General features: G+C 50.9%; 1 protein-coding gene across 5 annotated transcripts in view; it reads left to right on the forward strand.

The window, feature by feature from the left end:
- The window catches only part of Iqsec1 (IQ motif and Sec7 domain ArfGEF 1), a 339,041-nt gene that overhangs the window by 178,809 nt on the left and 136,572 nt on the right, over window positions 1-23,660 (forward strand). For 2 of the 5 annotated variants that reach the window (XM_057764751.1, XM_057764765.1), the window contains exon 1: window positions 12,119-12,516. The exons of the other annotated variants lie outside the window; for them this stretch is intronic. In XM_057764751.1, coding sequence (XP_057620734.1) covers window positions 12,494-12,516 — 23 coding nt within the window. In that variant the 5' untranslated portion in view covers window positions 12,119-12,493. Of the gene's footprint in view, window positions 1-12,118; window positions 12,517-23,660 lie in introns of those variants that run through there. 5 annotated transcript variants of the gene reach the window in all.

Raw genomic sequence — 23,660 nt, forward strand, 5'->3', positions numbered from 1 at the left:
TCAGTGTCCCGCCAGGCCTACCCAAGGGGAAGGCTAAGGAAAAAGCCCCAGGTGTCGGTGAAGAGGGGTGAGGCAGTGATGAGCACCCAGCAGGAAGGGGTTGTAGCTGGAGATAGTTCTGGGAGCATCCAGTAGGAAACATTTAGGAATGTCCTCTGCTCCTTCTTTTTCTTCTGCTGCTGCTCAAGCCAGAAGTCGGCACATCCCTAATATAGTTCATCAGAGATGTGTTCCCAGAGAGCCAGGCTCATTCCAAGGGTTCTGGCCCAAGAAGTCTAGATAGTCCTGGGAGCTTGCTTACAAGTCCCCTGAAGAGCTCATGGTGATTAGGGACCAAACACACATGGTACTCAGGAGCGGGGGATTGCAGGAAGAGCAAGGACTGGACTGCAGCAGGGTCCGCTCCTGGAAAGCAGTACAGCAGTAGTCAGGCCTGCCTAAGGAAACCTCCAGGCATGCTTCTCTGTAGGGTATAGCTGTTCAGCACTGTGAGCCAGGAATGAAGTGTAGAGGGAGGGCGAGTGCTCGGAGGAAGTGGGCCCCAGATCCTGCCCTGGGCTCAAACTAACTACACACCTCCATCACCCCTAGGTAATGAGCACTGCCAGCCCTCAGAAACATGCTCTGCTTAGCCCAGTATTGAGGGGTGATAATGAGAAGCCTGCTAGATACTAAACTTCAATCTCCTGCTGCCCTAGAGTCCCAGTTTAGATCCAGAGAAGTTCAGTACTCTCTGAAGGGCACACATCTAAACAGGCCTCGTGGGGCTCCACAGAAAAAGACCAGGAGTTTACAGTTGAGGCATCCAGTCAACCTGGATCTGACCCCCAGTGACCCTCACTCTGGCAGTATGCAGGTGATCAGACTCCTAACCCCTCGGCTTTGTTTCTGCATCTGTGCAGTGGGTCACTAGTGGATCCTTCCTTGCTGAACCATTCATAGGAAGTCCCCAGCACAAGCCTATCACAAGGTAGGTCAGGAGAAGCTGAATCGGACATGATTTGGGGCTAGGATGATCATGTTCAGGTAGGAATGGAATGAGATAGGCCCAGGAACTCCACCTCCCATTCCTGCATCTAGCAAACCCAATGGGTTGATAGGTGAGCACACTGAGCAGGGGTGGGGCTGTGAGGTAGCTTCTCTAGCTTATAGTCCCTGCATGTGTCAGTGGGAGTCTTGGTCTAAGTCCAAAGGGCATTGGAGGTATTATCCAGAGGAGCAAATGGTCCAGTCTGTGAGTCTTCAGAGTTAGTTGATGGGATCAAAGATGATGTCACAGTTGCCACCATCTGGGGTCCTTTCCTTGCTTGCTTCCCTGTCCTCATTCTCAGGAAGTCTATAGCTTAATGACAAGGTGGCCCTTGTCTTTCATAGTCAAACTTCTGAAGTCCAGCATCTAAAAGATCCTGCTTGGGCTGCTTCTCATTTGCCAGGCTTGGGTCATCTCCCATCTCTGAACCAGTCAGTGAGCCCAGAGGGATTGGAGGCTTTAGATAGACTGGATAGATCTCAGGTACATCTTGAGCCTGCAGCAGGGGGTAGCTGGGACCAAGAGGGTAACCCAGCTGAGTCCCTGTATTGGATATGGAAGAGTTCTAAGCATTAGGGGCCTGGAAGGATGCCTTTGGAGGATCCAGCCACAACTAGAGCCTGGGTGCAGGCAGAGGATCCAGCCATGGCTGCCTATACAGGCCTCAGTGCTCATATCAGAACCACTAGGTGTCCATGCTTCCCTGGGTGCCCTTGACCACATACTACATACCACCTGCTGGATAAAATTACATCACCTATGGGCCATCCTGAAGAAGCCTTGCCTTCCTCGGTCTCCACTCAGCCATGGGTCCCAAGATAAGACCTATCCAGGAAGAAGCCTCTTGTCCCAATGCAGGAGGCCTGGCAGCGTTTTTTATGGTCTTGCCTTGCGCATATGGGGCATAGGCTTTCCAGCTCCAAGGACCCGCTGGATGCCTGTGGGCAGGCAGAAATGGAATCCTCCGGTCTCCTCTGTCCATAAGCCTTGCCAGTCTTATGAGTTGTGAGGACAGAAGTTCTGACTACCCACCTAGGGACCATCTAGACCATTAGTTCTCAACTGTGGATCGAGACCCTCACAGGGGTCACATATCAGATATTTACTTTATGATCCATAACAGTAGCAAAATTGCAGTTACGAAGTAGCGACAAAATAATTTTATGGTTGGGAGTCACCACAACATTTGGAAGGTTGAAAGTGCTGATGTAGGCCCTTTTATTGCCTGGGGTTTGCTACAACAATCCCAGGGATGACAGGCCCCACTGGGACTCTGGAGCAAGAGGTAGCAGAAGGCAATGAAATTATCAGAGAGGGGCTAGCTTAGTATAGTAGCTTGGGTGTGGGGGAGGATGGCTGCAGGCCTGAGAAGGAACCCAGCCCCTGGAGTCTGGCTGCTGTGGAACCAGTCTTGGGATTTCACACAGTGATATTGAGGCAGCCAAACACTGCCCTCTGCTGGGGTGCCTGTATAAAACACTCAGAGCTTTCTTGAGAACTGACAGACCTAAGATCCTCTGAGGCCCCTTCTGCAGCTGCTCAGCTTTCCTTGTCTCTCTCTGCCCCTTTCTGAGCAGCTTGTTCTGATGTGACATAGTACAGAGTGGCTTGACCCTAGAGCAGCACTTGCTCCCATGATCTCTGCCTTGTCTCTGAGCCTCAAGGCTTCCTGGAGGCAAAAAATACAAAATAACCACCCTGTTTCAGGGTAACCCAGTCAGGATTCCCCTGGCCCTGTCTGCCCTCACCTGCTCATCCTCATGGTAGAACTGAACTTCAGACAATACCTCCAGGGGAGTGACAAAGTCTAGGCTCCCACAGATCATGTGACCTCCAGGAATTGCCTCTGCTTGCCCATACCTCTGTCCTGGACCTATCTACAGCACCTGGGTTAGAGGAGAGAACAGGGTTCTAGGCTTGGAATGGCAGCAATGAACAGAGCAGGTCAGGGCAGTCAGAGAGGCCACAGGGCCAGACTGTAGCCCAGCAGGAGTCACTCATCTGATGCAACTCGACTCTCCTGTGTGCTTGCAGGAGCCTCTACACCCCTTGACCTGTTTCTGCAGTATCTGTGGAGGCCGGGAGGAAAGGAGGGAGGAGGAAGGGTAGGTGGGTCCGTGGTAGAAGCATGAGACCAAGAACGTTCATCTCTTGGTATCCAAAGTGGACCCCTTTGTACATCAAAAGCCCAGCCCCGCAAGTCTCACATGTAAGTATCCCCACGTTCCACAACAGCACCTGTGGTAGGCCTGGGCAAGATGTAGATATCTTGCAATATCTAAGGTGAACGGTTCTGCTCAGTGGGTTAGGGTAAGGACAGGAATCTGGCTTGTTCTGTGGTGTCTTTAGGGAAAATGTCCAATGTGACTGAGTCCAGGGATGCAGAGCCTGCAAGAGCCATTGCACATAGTAAGAGAACAGGGCCTACCCCAGACCTCACTCCAGCCTGGGTCGCAGGAGGCATACATTTGTTCATCTATCTAGTGTCCTATGAAGACCAGCTGCATGCTGGGCATGAGGGAAGCTTTGGAGCCAATCGGTGAATTCAGACGTGGCCTTCCAGTCCCCATCAGCCCAAGATAATACCTGCTGAGAATGACAGTGGGCCTATGGGCAGTGATACAGGGAAGGATGATGAGGAGCTGCCGGGGCAGAGGTGGGAGGGGGACCTTACTGAACCTATGTTGAATGAACCTGAGACCAAATGGTAAGTGATGAAGGATTGCTTTGGGGATGGCAGGAATTAAATGAAAGGGCTTTGGGATTGGGTCAGGGTTTCTGGAGATGACTGCAGCTCATGAGAAGAGAAAGTTTAAGTCAGCCAGGGGCACAAATGAGCTATCTTCTAGCATAACCACTGAGTTTCTCTGCCATGAGCATATCCTAGTACATGTTCACATGCAGTCCAGGGCTAGTGGTCAGGGTAGTGTGAGTGCTGTGCATCTAAGCTCCATCCAACCTGCACAGTGTGTCCAAGTGCTAGTGGACAGGGCATATCTGAACTTGGGGTCTCTACAGAATTCACTGGTTGCTGGGACATGGCTTCCCTTGATGTGATAGGTACCCCAATATGCCAGGAGAAATAACACAAATTGGGAAGCAGAATTCTAAAGGATGTAGAGGCCTGGCTGAGGATCTGGGGACTACCTCTACAGGAGGCTGTAGGCTCACTGCCCTACAGACCCCATGAGATCTGCCCTTATAGCATTCATGATTCTGGAGGAGACAGGTGAGACGGTACTTGAAACTCAGGTCTCATTCATTTACTCATTCTCTCATCCATCATGTCCCAGGGACTGGGATCACAGTCCTAAACAGAAAAGATCAAGGCCCTCTTATGAGGCTGGAACCCGAGCTTCCCTCAAAATCTTGGTCAGCCCTTCCACTCACCTGGGCCACCAGAAAACCCCCATGGAGGAAGGATCCAGGAGAGGGGGGGAACACTGACATACTTAGATAGGAAAGTGTGTGCTTTCCTGGAACAATTCCTGGTGTAGAGATGGAACAGGGAATATTTACTCCACAAAAACTGCCTGAGCTCCTCCTGCAGCCCGGCCTGCTCTGGGCACCAAAAAGACAAAGACCAAGTGACCATGGCCCATCAGGCAATAATGGCCATAAACTTTGTGGAAGGTATCATCCTAGCCAATCACCATAAGTCTCCTTCCTTAATCTGTCAGAATTTGGAAAGGAGGTATCATCCATGCCTCAGACAGAGCATCCAGTAGCTTGTCAGGTTCCCAGAGCCCTCAGGTTCTGGCACCATGCTCACTGCCCATCATTCTGTTACACAGACTCTCTGTGCAAAGGACAATGCAGCCTGCATAGCTTTAGGACACTGGTTGCATCAGCAGCTAAGAGTTGCTCCATACAATTGTGCAGTGCACAGGTTATACTGTTTGCCCTGCCCAGTGGCCCTGTCCTCGCCTACCTTATTGCATCCGCCCCTAGAGACACTGTTGAGCTTCTGTCATAGGTCACTGTGTTCTCAGTGGCCCACTGTACATATCCACTCATTTGGTTTTCTTTCTTTTTGATCAAGATTTTTATTTTTATTTGTACCTCTCTGTGTGTGTGTGTGTGTGTGTGTGTGTGTATGTGCGCGCGCATGCGTGCGTACACTCGTGCATGTCTATGTATGGGCATGTGTACTTGAATGATATACCCTCAGAGCCCAGAAGAGGGTGTTGTATCTCATGGAGCTGGAGATACAGGTGGTTATGAGATGCTCAACATGGATACTGGGATCTGAATTCCTGTCTTTATGACCCTCTGTGAGAAGGATCAGAACTGATTTTCAGAGAGACCTGTTAAGTCATTTTCAACCCCACAGCTCCCTCTGAATCTGTTCAGGCCCCCATCTACTCCCCATGGAAACAAGCTCGTAGATAGGCTTATTGTTAGATGACTGGAGGCTTTTGTAATAATGCATTTTTCTTGTGAGTGGCTCTCATCATATAAAGTTAGTTTATTTTTATTTGTTTGTTTATTGGTGGAGAGTGAGGTGAACTTAGGATTCAAACCAGGGCCCAGTCCATGCTAGGCAAGTTCCCTGGCACTGAGCTGTATCCTGCCAACCCTGCAGAACATTTAAAAAGAGGGTATGCCGCTGACCAGTAATCCTACATAACTGAGAGATGGCAACTTTTCACCAAGGCATGTCTCAACTTTTCACCATGGCATGTCTCATCATGTGCCTATCCAGAAGTTCCTCCAACCTAGATTTTTGTGGCATCGCTAACTTCCTCTTTACTGGCAGTCATCACTGAGAATGCCCCAAGGAGGGTCCTATGCCAGCATCCTGCAGTGATGTTTATGGTGACATCCAAGAACCCACTCTGCTCTTGTCCACACTGCTGGGCAGGTGGCTGCAAGATGAGACGCGCACGTGTGTGTGTACATGCTCTTATGTGAGAATACACACACACACACTCACACCAGTTTGGGGATTTTTTTTTCACTGAAAATGTTCTAGTTATCTCAGATTCCAGAGAGGAGAATCAGGGCCTGAGTCACCCTGGCAGAAGGGAACAGGTGGCATGTCCCTGGGAAGGGGTTGTCAGGGCTGGGAGCTTGTGCCTCCTGTCTGGCGGTGGCCTTCAGAGGGCAGGAGCACCACAGCTGGGGCCAGGGCGCCTATTTTTTTCTTCCCTCCATTTAAGTGACTTCCCTTCTGTTCCTTCCCTTCCCTTCCAAGGTCCATTTCTCCAATTAGGCCTAATCCTTTGCCCCCCCCTCCCACCTTCTTAGGGCCATGGTTCTAGCAAGGCCCTCATGACTTTCTGGAATCCTCCATGTCCCTCATCTTGTCAGTCACTCCTGAAAAACGGAGCCTTCACTCCTCTCACCCTGCACCTCCACTGTTTCATAGAGCTATGAGAGCGCTGCCCACTCAGAAGCCCACAAGGTCCTATCCTGCCCTATCTCCTACTCCTTTCTTCTCACTCTTCCTCTACTCCATAATATCTCTTTTCTCTTCTCATCCCCGTACCATACTCAGGGTTCCCACTCCCTCCAGTATGAAGGTCCTGACAGTCAAGGACTGTGTGAACCGTGGTGAGCGCATGGTCTCTACCATACAGGAAAATGTCAGTGAGTGTCTTTATAACCCCTGCCTCCAACTGCACAGACATCATCACACCAGCACCCCCTTTTTCCCTACTGGACAATTAAAGGTTTTGCACAGTTCCCTCAAGACAGGGCTGGGGAAAGGACTGAGGAGCCAAAGTATTCACCTCCTTCCAGCAGGGGTGTGACCTTTCTCACTCATGTGTCCCTGCTTAGTTGAGTCTCAAAGCAAGCCTGAGCCAGCTTTGTCCTATCCAGATAAAGGAAGGATAGCATGGCAACTATCCCTGGGGCCCTGACTCATTGGTCCCTCCTTTATATAGTCCATGAGCTCTCTGATCTGCCTAACATCCCTGTTGGTTTGCCCTGCTCTCGGTAGCCCAAGCTGCACTGGGTAGCCCTAGTTGGGAAGAAAAACATGTTGGTCAGTGTTGCCCTGTCCTGGATGCTGAAGCCTCCAGAGGGAGTAAGTGAGCTGCTGGGAGGTGGGGTGATGGGAACAAGAGTGGGTGCTGCTGAGTGCTGAGTTCTGAGAACCCGAGCTGGGAGTGTAGACAACCCAGGCATCAGTCCTGCCTGGCACCCTCACACCAGCCCAGGCTTCCAAGATTGACACCCAGTTCCCCAGGCTGTGTGAGAACATAGTGATCGAGTTTATTCCATGACAGTCTTTATGTGGATGTCTGTCAGTTGAGGGGATTGGCCGACACATGAGGTGCATTGTCTGTAGCTGGGAAACGCACGCAGGAAGCCCTGGTTTTGATCCTCAGCACCTCATAAACCAGGTGTAGTGGTGCATGCCTATCAGCCAAGCACTGGGGGTGTGGAGGCAGGAAGATCAGAAATCCAAAGTTGTTATCCACATCTCTACTGTGTTAGAGGCCAACCTCAGTTACCTAAGACTCTGCCTATAAAAAAGGAAATTGAAAAGTCATTCAAATTGAAAGACCTCTGACAAGTTTAGTTCAGGAAGCAGAGCTTCTGGGACCTGAACAACGCTTGAAGTCACTACTTCACAGCTGTGAGTGGGAGCAGAGCCTGGGCTCAGACCTGAGAACTTCCCAGCCCAGAGTCCCCAGCTGGTGGTAGAGGTGGTGCCAAGTCTTGACCACTGAGTTACTGCCTGATGAGAGGTGAGGTATGGGAGGTGGTTGAGGGTCCTAGATCACTCTGCACTCCCAGCTCAGGGTCCCAGAATTCCGCACTCAGCAGCACCCCCTCTTGTTCTCATTCACCCCACCTCCCAGGCAGGTGACTCCCAGCAAGCTCACTTATTCCCTCTGGAGGCCGCAGCATCCAATACAGCATGACATTGACCAACATGTTTTTCTCCCCAACCAAGGCTACCCAGTGAAGCTTGGGCTTCTTCATGTATGCCTATGGCAAGCGCCATGCACCACAGCCAGCCTGGCACACTCTGAGGCAAGCCTGGCTGGGGGGAACTGATGCCAATCCTTGTGGTCCCAGATGTTAATTCCTTCTCAGGGGTGCCCTGAGGACTTTTCTTAACTATCTTGGGGTAGGAATCTGATCTCCCACAAGTCAGGCGATGGGGTACCCAATGATATCTGGATTGCTGCAGAAGGAAGTGTTTACTGAGATTCCAGAAGCCCGCATACATTTCCAAATATAATTGCTCAGGGACTGCTTTTTCCTCGGCCACCCGGCAGGCAGGGGAGGGGAGGGGCTATAGACAATGGAACCCCTATCCCAGCCTTCCCCATAGGGTCCCACACATCCAGAACGCTGACCACGACTGTGAGAGGCATGTGATGGGCAACTGCAGCGTGGGCGAGCCTATGAGGTGCAGAATCTGTGATTTAGCCTTCTGAATGTGGTGTTGAGCAGAGAGCTGGCTGCCGAAAAAGACACAGTGTGAGGCCACTTATGTACAGCTCTGAATACGCACGGTCGGCTGCACTGCTCGGATGCCTGTGTGTGGACAGCTGAGTAAGAAAGGTTCCCTAAGGATCATTCATGCACTTATGGGAGCCTGGGAGCTGGGCTGGGGAGAGGATGTTACAAGGCATGACCCGAAGGCTTCCGACATGTTTATCTAGTGAGGTTTCTCATTACAGGCAGCTGGTGCGTCATGGTTCACAGTGCTTATCTTTAGGTCTTTTAGAAATTTTTAAATATTTTTAACGTCATAGAATGGTATCGTTTTCAGAATCCATGCAATACTTTCTATTTCTTGCACATACTTATATATGCATGAACACATAGGAAAAGTGCAGGAAGGATGGACTCCAGACAGATGAGAACCATTTCTTCTGCAGGGATGAGCAAGAGTGGTAAGATGTGGGGCAGGGGAGTGGAGGCAGGAAGAGGAATATACTTACTTTATGAAGTCATTTTCAATGGGCCTGGTGAAGCAAAGCTTTAATCCCAGCATTCTGAGAGGCAGAGGCAAGCAGATCTCTATGAATTGTAAGCCAGCCCAGTACACATAGTAAGCTCTAGGCCAGCCAAGGGTACAAATGAGACCCTGTCTCAGAAGAAATATTCACATTATTTCTATAATTTGCAGTTTGCTTACTGAAAATGTCAAGCTTCAGAAAAAGGGAAATACAGTGCTGGGGCTTGAAGTATTTGTGTTTTGGGGACTGGTACAGGTTAAGGGGGTGAACACATTGGAGCTCTGCAATTAGGCCTATGACTACCTGGAAAGGAGATGGGCTGCTACCCCTGTGAGGTTGGTCCAAAACTGAGATGCATGGCTGCCTGCCTGGAATGACTGAGACTGGCATATCTCTTTGCCATGTGCCAGCAGCCTCTCCCTCTTCCCAAATGCTGTTATGCTCCTGCCTAGGGGACAGATGGCCACAGGTTGGAAGACAGAGACACTCTGCCTGAATGTCCCTGTCACCCTGCAGGTTGGAATTTTCCAGCATAATGGAGGGGAAGTCCTAGATCAGAAGTTTCTGGAACAAGCCCTGGAAGCTGCTCTGCACCCAGATTGCAGGGATGAGATGGGGACAGGGGTGTACCCAGAGACTGGCTATGGAGGGCTCTGTGTCAGTCCCAGCCTGAACAGTGCATTGGTGGATGGGCCTGTACTCATGACCGTAGGCAGGGACAGTCATGGCAAGGCTGCCTGCCACCCTCTCCCACCTCAGGCATCTGATCACAGTTAAAGTGGACAGGTACAGTTGGCTGCACCACTTCCTAACTGTGACTTTGAACCCTCTTGTGCCCTTGGGCTTCCCGTCTCTGATGTTGAACTTAACAGTCTGGCCCTCACTTGGTGATTGCATGCTCCTACCCTCTGTCCATTCTTTGAACTCAGAAACCTCTGGGGTCTCAAGTTTGAGACCAGCTGGAATGTCAACCACATGGTTTTGGAGTCTTCTTTACCTGACCAGACCTACTCAGTGCCAGGCAGAGCAGTGTGAGAACTGCTGTGTGCTGCTCTCAATGCCTTGGCAGCTGTTTCTGAGCATGGAGGTCTTTACCACTTGCTCTGCTTTAAAATGCGGTACAAGCGAGACGTGTGTGCCTCTGGAGAAAGGGCCAGAAAAGATACAGGTGTGCGATGGATGTCTCATGCAAAGGGAAGACAAGAGGAAGGCCAAGATGGTGACTTCAGAACAGAGTGCACACTCAGGGTAGCCATCTCTCCCTCGCTACCTCAGTTTACTCATCTGTGACATGAGAGTGGGAAAAGAAGCCCCTCTTTAAGAAGGCTGAAGGGGATTGCTGGAGCATGGGCACACTGGTGGGCTCGCCTGGCCTCAGTGTTAGTGCCCTCCCCACCTCTCTAAGCAGCTGTGGTTAATTAAACCTGTTCCTGATGTAGGATCCCAAACAGAAGGAGGACTCCTTCTGATGGTGTGGTGGTATTCTTTGATAAGCTGTAGTGCACCTCAATCAAGTAGAGACATGGGGCCAGTTTACCATTTTACCATGTGTTAAGCCCACATGGATCTGAATTACTCCTATGATAGCATTCTTCTGGCGGGGCAGGCCATGGGAAGACCGGCCAGTTCTAGAGTCCCCTGCACTTTGGCCACCCTGCTGCTTCAGCAGTTATTATGCTACATCCAAGGAACCACCCCACTCCAGCCACCAGAGGAATGAGGTCTTCTTCATCTGGCCTCCATCCCTCTTTGCTGTACAACTTTCTTTAAGCTGCTCACTGTCTCTGAGACCCATTTCCTCTGTAATAAAATAACAGAACCCAAGAGTGAAGCATCCATCTTCTCCTAGCTTTCGTGGGTCTGAGCGGCTGAGAGGATGGAAAGAAGAAATAGAGTCAGCCTGGCAATTGCCACCCCCAACTGGAGGGTTCACAGCTTCATCCTTTCATGTGCCCCTCCCCTGGAGACAGCTTTGCAAGTGAAGATTCAGGACAGACAAAGTGCTGGCTGCGCCACCTTCTGTCCATTAGTCCTAGATGGGTGAAGACCCCCCGTGACTCCCCAGGGTCTGGTGTGTGCATTAAAAAGCTTTCCTTAGACACACACTCAGCTGGGTTTGAGAGTCCTGACTGACACTGGGTAAACAGGCTGCCTGCTCAAGAAAGCATGAGATACTCAGAGGGGAGAGAAGGCGAATGTGCAGGGAGAGAAGTGGACGTTTCTCATCTTCACCTCTTAGCTATGTTGGCTGTGTCGGCATCTGTCAAATCCATCCAGCATCTTTCTGCCTCAGGGCCTTAGCACAAGCTCTTTGCTCAGACAGCTCCTGCCTTTACAGTCCACTGGGTGAGGTCCTAGAGAGGCCTCCTTTCCCTGACCCAGCTCAAGAAGATTCCCCACCCTCCACACACCTCTTTTCTCCTTGGTTGAACCCTGATCTGATTGCTAGGCACAATTTTACATTCTGACTTTTATGTTTTCTCCCTCCCCCTCCCCTTTGAATGTATCCATAATGAAGGCAGATGCTCTGCAGGCACACTGGGGGTGCTGGCAAGAGGGGAAAGAAGGGAGGGAGGAGGGGTACCACAGCTAGAATAGACTGGCTCCAGCCCCGGCCTCCCTCCCTTTAGGTAATAACTGGCAACAGTAATCCAAACTATGTCATCTGCTATTCAGCTACTGTAGTGGTAGGGCCTCCAGGACCGGTCACACAGCTGTCATGATCCCATTTTACAGTAGCACTTTGGAGACTCCCAGGAAGCACTCAGCTTCCTGAAGTCTCACAGCCCCTAACTCCAGGGCACAAGTTCTCCTGAGCACTTGCTTAGTTTAGTGGCTCCTAAGTTTCCATGCCAAGGATGGAAAAGCTAACCTGGAAGGCAGTGCCATCATTACATTCTTCAGGCTGCAAATGCATTTTAGCAACTGATTTCCAGGTTTCCAGTTAGGGCCAGGAAGGAGCCACCTCGATTTCAGCGCCAGGGCTCTTGATTTTGCAGCGGCACCGCAGGGCAGCTCTGTTTGATGCTGCAGTTGCCACGGCAACGAGCACTTTGGCGATTGGTCCAGCTCGGCCGCACTACGTTGCTCCTGGAAGGAGGGGGGCGCTCCTGCACTCCTGTCCCTCCTCCGGATGCTGCGAGAGCAAACCGGCACAGACACCCCCCTCCCCCAGCTCTCCCCTCCTCTCCCCAGCACTCTGCCACCCCGGATGTGCGGGAGGGAAAAATCCCAAGGAAGTCCCAGGTAGCAGCGAGGCAGACGCCCCCGCCCAACCTGGCGACCATGGTGACTCGACGTCTTCCCAGGCTTCTGGGCACAGTGTAAACCCTGCGTGGGAGGACCTGTTTGGAGCCCCCTGCCACATTATTCCCAGCTTTTCTAGATGAACCTGCCAGTCCTGGGAAAGTGACTGTCCTTGGCTTTCATTTTCTTCCTTTCCACCTCGCTTGAGCATCCTGCTCCTCCTCTGAACCACCTTGAGCCTCCTCAGCCCAGGCAGGAGAGAGAGAGAAGGAGATCAGACTTGGGCAGGATGGCTTGCCGAAGACGCTATTTGTGAGTATATGAGACAGGTTTATCCTGAAGCCTGAGGCAGAAAGGGCCACAACTTGCGTGCTGGAATGGTGTTGTAGTGAGGGGCTTGGTGGGGGTGGGGTGGCTGCTCTGCAGGTGGCTTCCAGAGGGAGCAAGCTTGTCTCTAGTGTTTGTCTCCTGCGGCAGCGCTGATGATGAGGAGGAGAAAAATTATCTTAGTCAGCAAATCTTCCTTCAGCTGTGAAAGTCTCTTGCTGAGGCAGTCACCTTCCTCCGAATCCATATCCACATACAAGGGCCCCCAGACCCATGGCCCTGGTTTAGGCTTTTGGCAATGCCCCCAGCTGGCTTGTTTAGGGAACGCTTTGGTGCTCAGCAAGCCTGTGGCCCGCACCCAAGCCAGGTGGAAGGCCATCAGCAGACTGAGACAGTGGCAGGAGATGGCATCCTCCACGGACAGGTGAAGGTGGCAGCAGTGTCCAGTGCAGGTGTAATGTGTGGGTACAGAGCACCCGTCAGCTGGGCCTGATGCCAGCAGCAGAGGCGGTGAAAGTCGGGCTTAGGGTGGTGACATCACGGGACTTGGTATTTATGGAAGCAAAGCCGTGCTTGGTGAAGCCAGGCTTCCCAGGGGGCAGTGGGATTCAAATGGCAGTTTCTTTCTAGGCTCTCTGGGGGCTGTTCTGGAAAGAGCAACCTTTGCCCGACTTGGGTGCTCTAGGCTCTGGAAATTGGATGAGGTTTGGGTCTGGTCTCTGCCTGCCCTAGGCAACCTACTCAGTGCTTGGAAGCTGCTAGGGACAGTTTGGTGATCTCAGATCTTGTGAGGTTAGAGAGCAAGCCATGACGTTCTTGAATTGGGATCAGCCACTAGTACTAGGATAGGGCTTGCAGTAATTTGTAGGAGGTCACCTGGGAGGTTTAAACTCTCCTCAAATAGACCTTGAACTTGCAGAGGCCCCAGACCCCATCAAGGGCCCTCCAAACCCTCTTAGGCTCTGCCTCCTCCCCTCCTACAAGGGGCGGTTCGCATGCTAATGAGCCTGATAGAAAGTAAACATACCCTGTGCCTCTTCAGCACACCCGGTCTGTAGGCCCCTGTAGGGGGAGTGTGACTATGGCCTCTGGCTGTGGGTCTGCATTTTCAGTGGAAAAGCCTTTGAGTCCGTTTGTTGGTTTAAGCAAACCACACAGAGTCCTTGCTTTCTGTGGTAAGGCCAGAAATAATAAAGCTTTCCCCAGCTTGGAACTTTGTCTCACATTTGGAGAAGGTACTTCCCAGACAGCAGCCTCCTTCCTACCTACCACACCTTTTCTGGAACAGGAGTCTCCAGTGTCAAAGAAACTGACAACTTTCTGAGGCTACTAAGCTGCTGTAGAGAGAAGATGTCATTAGCATGAGATGTGACGATCCTCACGGAGAGCAGCCTGGCCCAGGGCCTGTTTCCAACACTCGGGAACACCATCTGAAAGGCTTTTCATAGGCAGGCATGAACACACACACCCATACACCCCATTTTTGAAATGGGGAAACTGAGACTGGAAAAACATGACCGTGGAAACTTGGCATTCACTGTCTTAGGCATGGGGCCTGGGCTTTTCATGGAAATCATTTTGTCAAGTGCACGGCTTCATCCCATAGATCCCACTGTGCTCCCAAGGTTCATTCCGCCTGGGGAGGGCCAGGGACTTGCATCTGAACACACAGCCTTAGGCAGCCCTGTTGACAGCACCTGTCTAGGCACCTGTGCCCCCTGCCTACCTTCCTTGAAGGTCTCTCCACCCTTCTCTAACTCTTAGGACACTGTAGGCTAAGCTGTTCCTGCCCTGCTTCCTCCTACATTCTGCTGCTGTCAACCACCCCAAACAGATTAGCCAGGGAGAGCTAGAGAAGGGCTGTGACTTCTGCCCTTGCAGAGGGTTTGGAGTCGAACAAGCCTTGCTGATTTACCTGCTAGGTACTCAGCAGCCTGTGTTGGCCCACCATTATATTCCACCTGACCAGGGCAGGGCTCACTCAGCCCAGCCCAGGGACCTCTCAGTACCTGCTGCTCCAGACTTGGGGTTCTCCAGGCCAGACATCTGGAAGGGGCCTAATGGCTGTCAGCTCTGAGCAGTCTTGGCTAGTCTTATGCTTTCTCACATCCTATAGCAACTGCTGCAAATAGAGTATGATTGAGCCCATTTTACAGAGCAGGAGACTGAGGTACAGGGAGGGAAGGAATTCCCTGGGCTACTGCAGTTATTTGCTGCTGTGCCTTTAGCAGTTCTGCCCTTCCCACAACATGTTCTTCCCAGACCTGAGCAGTCATGTGTTCCCATGTGTCACCTGATCAGGCTGTCCCTTGGCCTGTTTGCTCCACAAACAGGCACACTGAGCACCTGTTTCACCTCCCCACACATCCTCATTCTTTCCGCCGCCTGGGTCACTCTATGGGTCACTCTGAGAATTAAACTTACCACTGAAAGAGGTAGGTCCTCAGTCTCCTCTGGAGGTGGCCTGATGATGGGATAAAGATAATGATGAGGCCTACAGTCCTTGACCAGGCCACAGCTGACTTTGGTCAGCTTAGCAGCATTGTAAGGAAGGTACCCCATACTGATTGACTACAGCAGCATTTTCACCATCCTCAAGGCAATGCCTGAGGAGGGCTCCAGCTCAGGCACTGGAGCTATAAAGATCTGCAGAGCAAGGCGCTGGCTGCCTCTTTGCATGTCTGTGGTCCACCCATCTATCCAGTAACTGGCTCATTTGCTGACTGCCTGAAACTTCCTGGCCCCTCTTCCCTTCCTTTTTGGCTCTGACCAGCTATGCAAGACCAAAGCCTCAGACCTCCCACCCTGCCATTCTCTGACTTCCCTGCTGAGCCTCTATCTACCCTGACACTACGTCCAGCTTGTTGGGTGGTCAGTCTGCTTAGTAATAGAATATTACACCGGGCAGACTCCTGATGGTGTGTAAGCCTCAGAGACCTTCAACACCTAGAAAAGTGCCAGTACATCCCATGCATGCAGGATACACAGTTAAGCCAGTGAGTCCTGGTGGTGCCAGGCACTGTCCTAAGTAGGACTACAGGGCAGGGCAATGGATTGGGTACTACCAGGTTCCTGGGTAGGTACTTGTGAACATCGGCCCCAACACAGGAGGTAGTCTCCACAGTCAGCTGAACCCCCAGGACTGGAATGGGCATCTGCCACCTGAACAAAGAAAGCAGGAGCCTCTGAATATGCAAATGTCGTGTCTTTCAATTCGTTTGACCATCTCTTACTTGCATTGTACTACAGATCATGCAACTGAGTCCCAGAACAACTTGTCCCAGGTAACACTCAAGCAGGGTAAACCTGTGCAGTCCACCCTAAACCCGAACTCTAACCTGTTATCATACCGAAGAGTTGTGCTAAAATGGCAAACACTGATTGTGAAGAAAAGGGGGGAGCTGAACAGCGGCATGGGTAGGGAGGCCATGTGGACTGGTTCCCACTGTCCCAGCTCAGTGTGGACTGAGTAGAGACTTGGAGGGTGAGGCTGAGGTTGTCTCCTGCGCTGGAGGAGAGTAGCGGGGCAGGCACCTGACTTATCCCTTGGCCACAGTGGGCAGTTAGGAGAAGCTGCAGGAGTCAGGAGCTCCAGTCTTCAGGCTAGACTGAGAACAGCTGGACGTTCTTCCTGGCATTTAACAGTGGCCCCATGTTTCTCAGGATGAGGCACACACTCGTAGGACCCTGGCCTACATCATAGTACTAGCTTAACTTGATCTCAGAGAACTTCAGGCTAGTATCCTTGTTCAACCCCCTGGAACTATGGCATGTTGAGTCTGTGGTTGACACATTCTGCAGGGAAGTTATTTGCTTAGGTTTATGGCCAGGCGTTTGTCTGGTTCCAAACCCCCACTCCCTCTTCACCAACCGTTGTCTGTCTGTTCTTGGAGCTAGGACTGGTAGGCAGCAGGTGTTTAGAAGGTGGGGTTCAAAGGAGAGGAGGGTCCAGGTGACCAGAAGTCCAAGGTGACAGGACACTTGTCAGATGTCCCTATGAAGTACCTACATGTCATACCCTTGCCATCACTTTTGATAAATCTTGGTCCAGATCAGTTCTATTAGGCATAGGATTTAAAATGTTTATTTCTGTGTGTGTGTGTGTGTGTGTGTGTGTGTGCAAGTGGGGTGGAGAGGCATATACCATGGCACGTAAGTGGAAGTCAGAGGACAACTTTGTAGAGTTGGTCCTCTCCTTCCACTTCTTTGTGGTGGATATGTCACTGAGTTGTAGCCAGCTTGAGAAGGACACTGAGCCCCTGCTTGCATCAAACAAGATAGATCTCCAAATGTGTTTTGTATGACTTGGCTATACGTTGAGTTTTCTAGGAATGTGACTGCTCTCAAAGTCAAGGGAAGATCGGACTGTGATATGTTGGGAGCTCTGCCAAGAGCTGTCACCACCTAGGCCATCATGTCTCCAAGGGCAGCAGCTTTCCTGGGAGCAAGGTTTCCCCAGCAGGTATATGTGAGATCAGTTGCCCAAGTAACCAGGTCTTTCCGTGTCTGCAGTGTTTATGAGGGACAGGCTACGGGTTTGCTGTGGTGTAGATGTTGACAAGCCTTATTGTGTCTGGCATGCCTTTCAGAATGGAAGTGGACAGTGCAGTTTGCAGTAGACTAAGGGGCCTATCTTTGCAATAATGATGATGTTATGTTCAGTCTGGTTTCATAGCCTTAGATTCAAATAACTGTAGATAGAAATTTAGTGGGGTGTGTGTGTGTGTTGGGGGGAGGTCATTTCCGGAAAGTTCCAAAGAGCAAATCCTGGATATATCTGACCCTGTACCAAGCCCACAAGAATGTGTCGGTGTGTAGGCACCCTGCTGTGGTTCTTCTTCTCCGTGGGTCTTTCATCTCTGCAAACCTGGCTCTTTAGTGCTGCTCACCTCAAGTGTGTGGGCCTGTGATGGTCACATCTGCTTACTAGCTTGCTTCTCATGTGTGGACTTTCCACAGCATTGTTCTCCCAAAGAGTCCAGTGTCATCACTGTTTCCACAGCCTTGGTGGTGTATATCTACGACCCCAGCACTCAAGATGCTGAGGCAGGAGGATGGAGAGTCCAGGGTCAGGTATCTGAAGGGGTCTGGCAAGCTAATCCTTAGGAAAACTGAGGAACAGCCCTTCTCAATCCCACACCTCTGCCATTTACCTATCTTCCCTCCTCCTCCTGTCATTTCCTCTAGGCCTTCCATCCTTCCTGACAGCCTCCTTTGTGACTGCCACAGAAGCAGGCAGGCTGTGGAAGGTCTCAGAATAGGGGGCCCAAGCTACCACAGAGAAGTCACTCCTGCTAGGGGCATCCTGGTCCTCAGTCTCTCTAGCTGCTCTTTCTTTCCTGCCCTGCTTATGGGAGCTACTCCCTGTGACTCCTCTGTCTCCTGACACTCTGTGTGTCCTCTCTTTGCCCTAGGGCAGTAAGTAATATAACAGCTCTGGAGGACACAGAGGTCTGAGTGGGCAGAGGACAATTAGGCTGGACATCTGTAGGCGGAGATGGTTTTCCATCTAGACCACAGATCAGCTCTGTCCTGCCAGCCTCTCCCCCAAATAACACAGAGGCTCGTTATTAATTATAAATTCTCGGCTGATAGCTTAGGCTTATTTTTAGCTAGCTCTTGTAACTTAAATTAACCCATTTCGATTCATCTATGCGCTGCCCCGAGGCTTGTTTACCTCATTACACACTTCCCATCCTGTTTGCTCTGTGTCTCCTGGCAGCTCCTCAGACTCCTCAGACTCCACCCTTCTGGTTCTCCCATCCAATCTCTTCTTGCCCAGCTATAGGCCAGCCAGCTCTTTATTAACCGATAAGAGAACATATTTACAGCGTGCAAAGATTGTTCCACAGCAGACATCTGTAGAGTGACTTCTGAGAGCCATGAGCTCCATAGAGGCCTAGGCTGGGACACCTCTCCCAGTCTCGGGGTGAGGAACTTGTTTCCAGGTGTTTCTGGATGTCAGTGGAGGCCATGCTTTGGTGAGAGTGTGTGTGTGTGTGTGTGTGTGTGTGTGGTCTTAGTGCTACACCATTCTACCACATATACACTCTACCCAAGGGATGAGCAACACTTGGGAACTGGTGCCCTACAGAGTTCTGAGGTGTTACTGTTTAGCAAAATGACTACAGTGTTGGCAGGAACACTCAATATTATTTTTTCATAACTGCAGATGAGTCTAAAATTATCTCAGAGTCACACATTTGATTTATATGGTTTTTGTTTTGTTGTTGTTTGGAGAGGTTAGTGCTGGGAATGGGATGTGTGTGAGCTACTACCAAGTTGCACCCACACCAGGCAGCTCATAACTACCTGTAGCTCCAGCTCTTTTTCTGTCCTCCACAGGTACCTGCACCCACATGGCATACACTCACAAAGACACTGTGCTGGCTGATTTTTATGTCAACTTGACACAAGCTAGAATGGTCGTTTGGGAAGAAAAAACTTCAATTGAAAAAAAAATGCCCTTCCCAGATTAGCTCGTGGGCAAGCCCATGGCACATTTTCTTAATTGGTGATGATGTGGGAGGGCTCAGCCCATTATGGGTGATGCCACCCCTTGTCTGATGGGCCTGGGTTGTATAAGAAAGCTGAGCAAGCCAGTAAGCAGCACTCCTCCATGGCCTCTGCATCATTTCCTGACTCCAGGTTCAAGTTCCTGCCTGACTTCCTTTGATAATGGACTATAACATAGAAGTTATTTTTGGTCATAGTGCTTTTCAGTGGTAGAAACCCTTACTAAGACAGACACATACACATACAAATGAGTAAAAATAAAATAAAATGTATCTTTTTAACTGAGGCTCACATTATGGGTCTATTGGCTCAGACCCTGGCGACTGTGGGACAGAGGCTGGCCACCTCCTAGTGTCTGCCCTCTAAGGTACTCTGTGGTTATCACCCTTTGCTGTCCTCTTCTTTGTCAGCTGAGATCCCTTGACCCTCCTTTCCAAGGCTCAAACCCACCAGAAGTCCTGGGACAAGTTCCAGCCCTTAAAAGGAAGCCCCTCTGGAGGCTCATAGGCCTGACTGTCAGCCAGCTACTGGAGCAGGGTCTGGGCCCTGATCTCAACCTGAGGGTTTCTCTGAAGAAGGCCTCGCCTCTCCCTGCGCCTGTGAGTCTGCCTGGCTTTCAGCCATTCCTCCTCTCCCTCTGCCCAGAGCCACATATGTTAGTGATGGTACAGTCCCCACGCTCTCCTCTGCCTGCTGCCGCCACAGTAGGCGGCGGGGACAGAGACAAACTGAACACTCCCGCAAATGCCATTTCGAAGACAAAAATGGAAACCAGTCAGCTAAAACGAAAAGGTTACGGGAAACAAGGCCTTTTGATGGTTTTGGCGTTCTACAAATTGACTATTCTGTGAATTGGCTTCCAGCAAATTGCCTTGTCACAGAGAGAGAGGCGAGACAGAGATGGTGAGCTGGACTGGACTGCGGCGGTCAAAGCCTGCTCTTCTCATCCCCCAACCATTCCCCACCCTGCCCTGTTCCCAGCCATTCCTATCTCCTTTGGGACCTTTGGTTCTTTCCTTTCTTCTGCTGGGACTGCCGCACCCAAAGTCAACCCTGGCTTTGAGGCTGGTGCTAAGTCTTGCCAGCCCAGCTGCAGTGGCATTGAACTACCTCAGTCCCCCAGGTTTTGACTGGTTCTTTCCTGAAGGTTTGCAGCTAGCACACAGGGTCTGGAGTTGCCATTCTGTTTGCAGAAATCTCTGGATCAGTGGTGCCATCAGAGAGCATAGGTTGATTCCAGCAAAGGGAAGCATGGGACCTAGCATGGAGTTGGCTCAGTACGTGTGTACTGAGTAGCTGCAGAATATTCTGTGGGTCTCCTGAAGCCCATGGCTCGCCATCATTTCACCTCTTCTTCCACACATACTTGTCTGTACTTGTGGGTCAGGCCTAGGCTGGAGTTAAAGCCGGGTAGGAAAAGCCGAAGGGGCTCTGGTAGGGACTGAGGACACAATTATCCCACTGGGATTGAGCTCAAGGTGAGGAGTCAGGGAAAGGAAACCCCAAAAGCCTCACAAAACCTGGTGTCCATGGAGCCTGGGATAGGACCCAGGTCGTGGCAGTACTATCCCTAAAGTACTCATGTCCACAAGAAAAAGCATGTTCAGGACAGTAATCTCATTGACAGAGAGCAAGGAGACTTCAGGAAGGGTCTGCGGGTGTCTGGGACTGTTCTCTGCCTCTTATCAGACTCTGTAAAAATGTTCCTACCTCCAGCTCAGGACGGGTTCTCCTCTCTAGTGAAACCAGCCCCCCCCAACCACCCCGCAGGCCAAGGTCACCTGGGGCCTCTGCCAAGGCCACTGCCATCTGCTAGGAGAAGCTCTGCCTCTTGAACAGAGCAGGCACTGGGGAACAGTGCCTGCTGCTGCACCATCTTGCACCCCAAAATAGAAGTGCATGCACCCCATTGGCTGGCATGTTAAGGCTTGCACCTCCTGTGTCTGTCTCTCTTCTGGTTTGGGCTTCAGTCAGGGTCCTTATTTATCTAGAGAACACACTAGCATTAGGGCATGAGACTCAGAGAGCCTGGCTTCTCTCTGGTTTCTGCAATCCCTGTCAGTTTTTACCCTGGGTACTGCTGACTTGCCAGGATAAGGGACATTTAACCCAGAACTGGGCACCTCCTACTAGATAATACCTGTCTATTCCTTCCTCCTCACTTTGAACCACGAGGTTCCATTAGCTGTTAAAGAATTCAGGTGTAAAATGCATGAGTTGGGTCTGGGTGAGTTGGGTTGATTTCCTGAGCTCCGAAACCAGTAGATGTTCTTGGGGTTGAAGGTTGGCTGCCTGGTTGACTTCCTTCCTTACGAGCTGGGAGGCCTTGGAGAGGTCTCTGCCTCTCAGAGCTTTAGCTTCCTTATCTGTAAGGTAGGAATCGGAAACTCCAGCCCTGGCTTGAGGGCTGAATGGGGCCATGTCAGCACTCTGGAGTCTGAGCAAGAACTTGTGAAAAGTCAAGAAGACCCAGTGGGTTGGTGCCTCTGTATTTATGCTTCTCCTATCAGTCAGTAATCTAGGCCTGGAAAAGTAGGATTTGGTGGTTCCAGGCACAGGACCAAGGCCGCTAGGGCACAGGCCTTGCAGGGTCCTGAACTATATGTGGCAAGGCCTCCACTACTGTAAGCCCAGGAGGAGCTGGTTGCACCCCAGACCTTGGGAAGTAAGAGGATTTGGATTCCAGGCAAGTGGATCTGTCCAGGTGGGGTTCCCTGTTCAAGTTCAGCCCAGTGGTCCCAGCACAGAGCCCTGTCTCAGCTGGCCACTCATTCTCAGAACTCAGTACAGGTGCCCTTTCCTGGAGCTTTCTTGGGTCTGTTTATTGAGATTGACTACCTTCCATTTACTTAAGGTCCCGGTGTTCTGTGACTACTTTGCTGTGTGTCATTTTGGCTACCCATCTTCCCACAGGGGTAGAGGCTCTATCTCACCCACTTTGTCTTTGCTCCTTGAGTGGGGTCATTGAGTCACACTGGACACTGCTCAGATGGGTGGGTGTCTGTGGTTTTCCTGTGTCACTGGGTGGTTGGGATGGATGGTGAAGTGTACTGTCTTGGTTACTTTAAATTGCTGCAATAAGACACCATGACCAAAGCAACTTATAGAAGAAGAGTTTATTTGGGGGTTTATTTTGGGGTGAATCCATGACCATCATGACAGGAAGTTTGGCAGCAGGCAGGAAGACATGCACTGGAGCAGTAGCTTACAGCTTATACCTTGATCCACAAATATGAGGCAAGAAGATCTAACTGAGAATGGCGTGGGCTTTTGAAACCTCAAAGCTTGCCCCTGCCCCCAGTGACACACTTCCTCCAACAAGGCTACACCTCCTAATCCTTCCCAAACAGTTCCACCAACTGGGGACCAAGCACTGAAATATACGAGCCTATGGGGCCATTGTCATTCATACTACCACATGCACTCATAGTGGTCTCCTGCCCGTGGCTTTTGCTTCCCATATATTATTTTTAATACCCAGGCTTGAAAATATTAAATGAAAAACTCCAGAAATGATTGGTAGGCTTTCTGTGACTTTTGTTATAGTGTGTTATGATCATTTCTGAGCCTGCTTCTAAGTGTACTACATGCACACAGTGCCCACATCAGCCAGAAGAGGGCATCAGATATCCTGAAACTAGAGTGACAGATGACTGTGATGACGTAGATGCAAGGGATTGAACCCAAGTGTCTTAGCCACTGAGCCATCTTTCCAACCCCGGTATTTATGGCGCTTAACCATCGGTGTATCTGTACTGTATAATGTATATTGAATGTGTGAACACAGGAAAACCCAGCACCATGGCCCTTGTTGCCACCGTGGTATTGGGCATCCCCCAAGCATGTTAGAGGATGTCCCTGTGTATAAGAGGCTGCTTTGGCACTGTGTGGGTGCTAGGCTGGACAAATAAAATAACTCACTGTCTCAAACTGCACCCTCCCTCTCAGAACTGATGACCACTAGACAAATCTCCTTCCTGTGTAACCGAGAGACCCAGGCCCAGCGTCCAGATGGTACCTCTCCTGGGTCCCTGGCTCTTCCCATATACCCAGTCAGGGGGCCTCTGGAGATGTCCTCCCCAGCAGCCAGACTCTTTCAGGCTCCGGCTAAACTCTGGGCAGGGCAGCCTGGCAGCAAGGAGTAGTGTAGAGGCCAACCTAGGGACAATCATCTCCTTGTGCTTGTGGTGGTGGCTCCTGGCTGGTAGGCAGGGCTGTCTATATGCCAGAGCCAGAACAGGAAAGCCAGCAAGTCCTGTCTTAACCGGAGGCATAAGGATGAGGTGCAGAGCCAGGCAGGATGAAGGGCAAGTCTGCCCATTGGCACCTCAGACTCCCTATCCAAGGCATGAAGATGAGTCTGCTTACAACTGAGGAAAGGGAGGCCTGGACAAGGACTCCAAGCTTACAACACCAGCGCTGGTACCAGCATATACTGATCAGTGTCATATCTAGCCCCAATATGTGACGCTGGGCCAAAGGCCTAGGGTATAGAATTACAAAGTACTCACTCTGCATATAGACCCTAGAATCATGGTTTAGTTGTGTCTCTGCCTTAGAAGTCCTGGGGACAAAGTGACAGTACCCTGTGTCCTGAGCAAAGGGGCAACTGA

Source organism: Chionomys nivalis, chromosome 1, assembly GCF_950005125.1.
Source record: "Chionomys nivalis chromosome 1, mChiNiv1.1, whole genome shotgun sequence".
In the NCBI taxonomy this organism is placed as follows: domain Eukaryota; kingdom Metazoa; phylum Chordata; class Mammalia; order Rodentia; family Cricetidae; genus Chionomys; species Chionomys nivalis.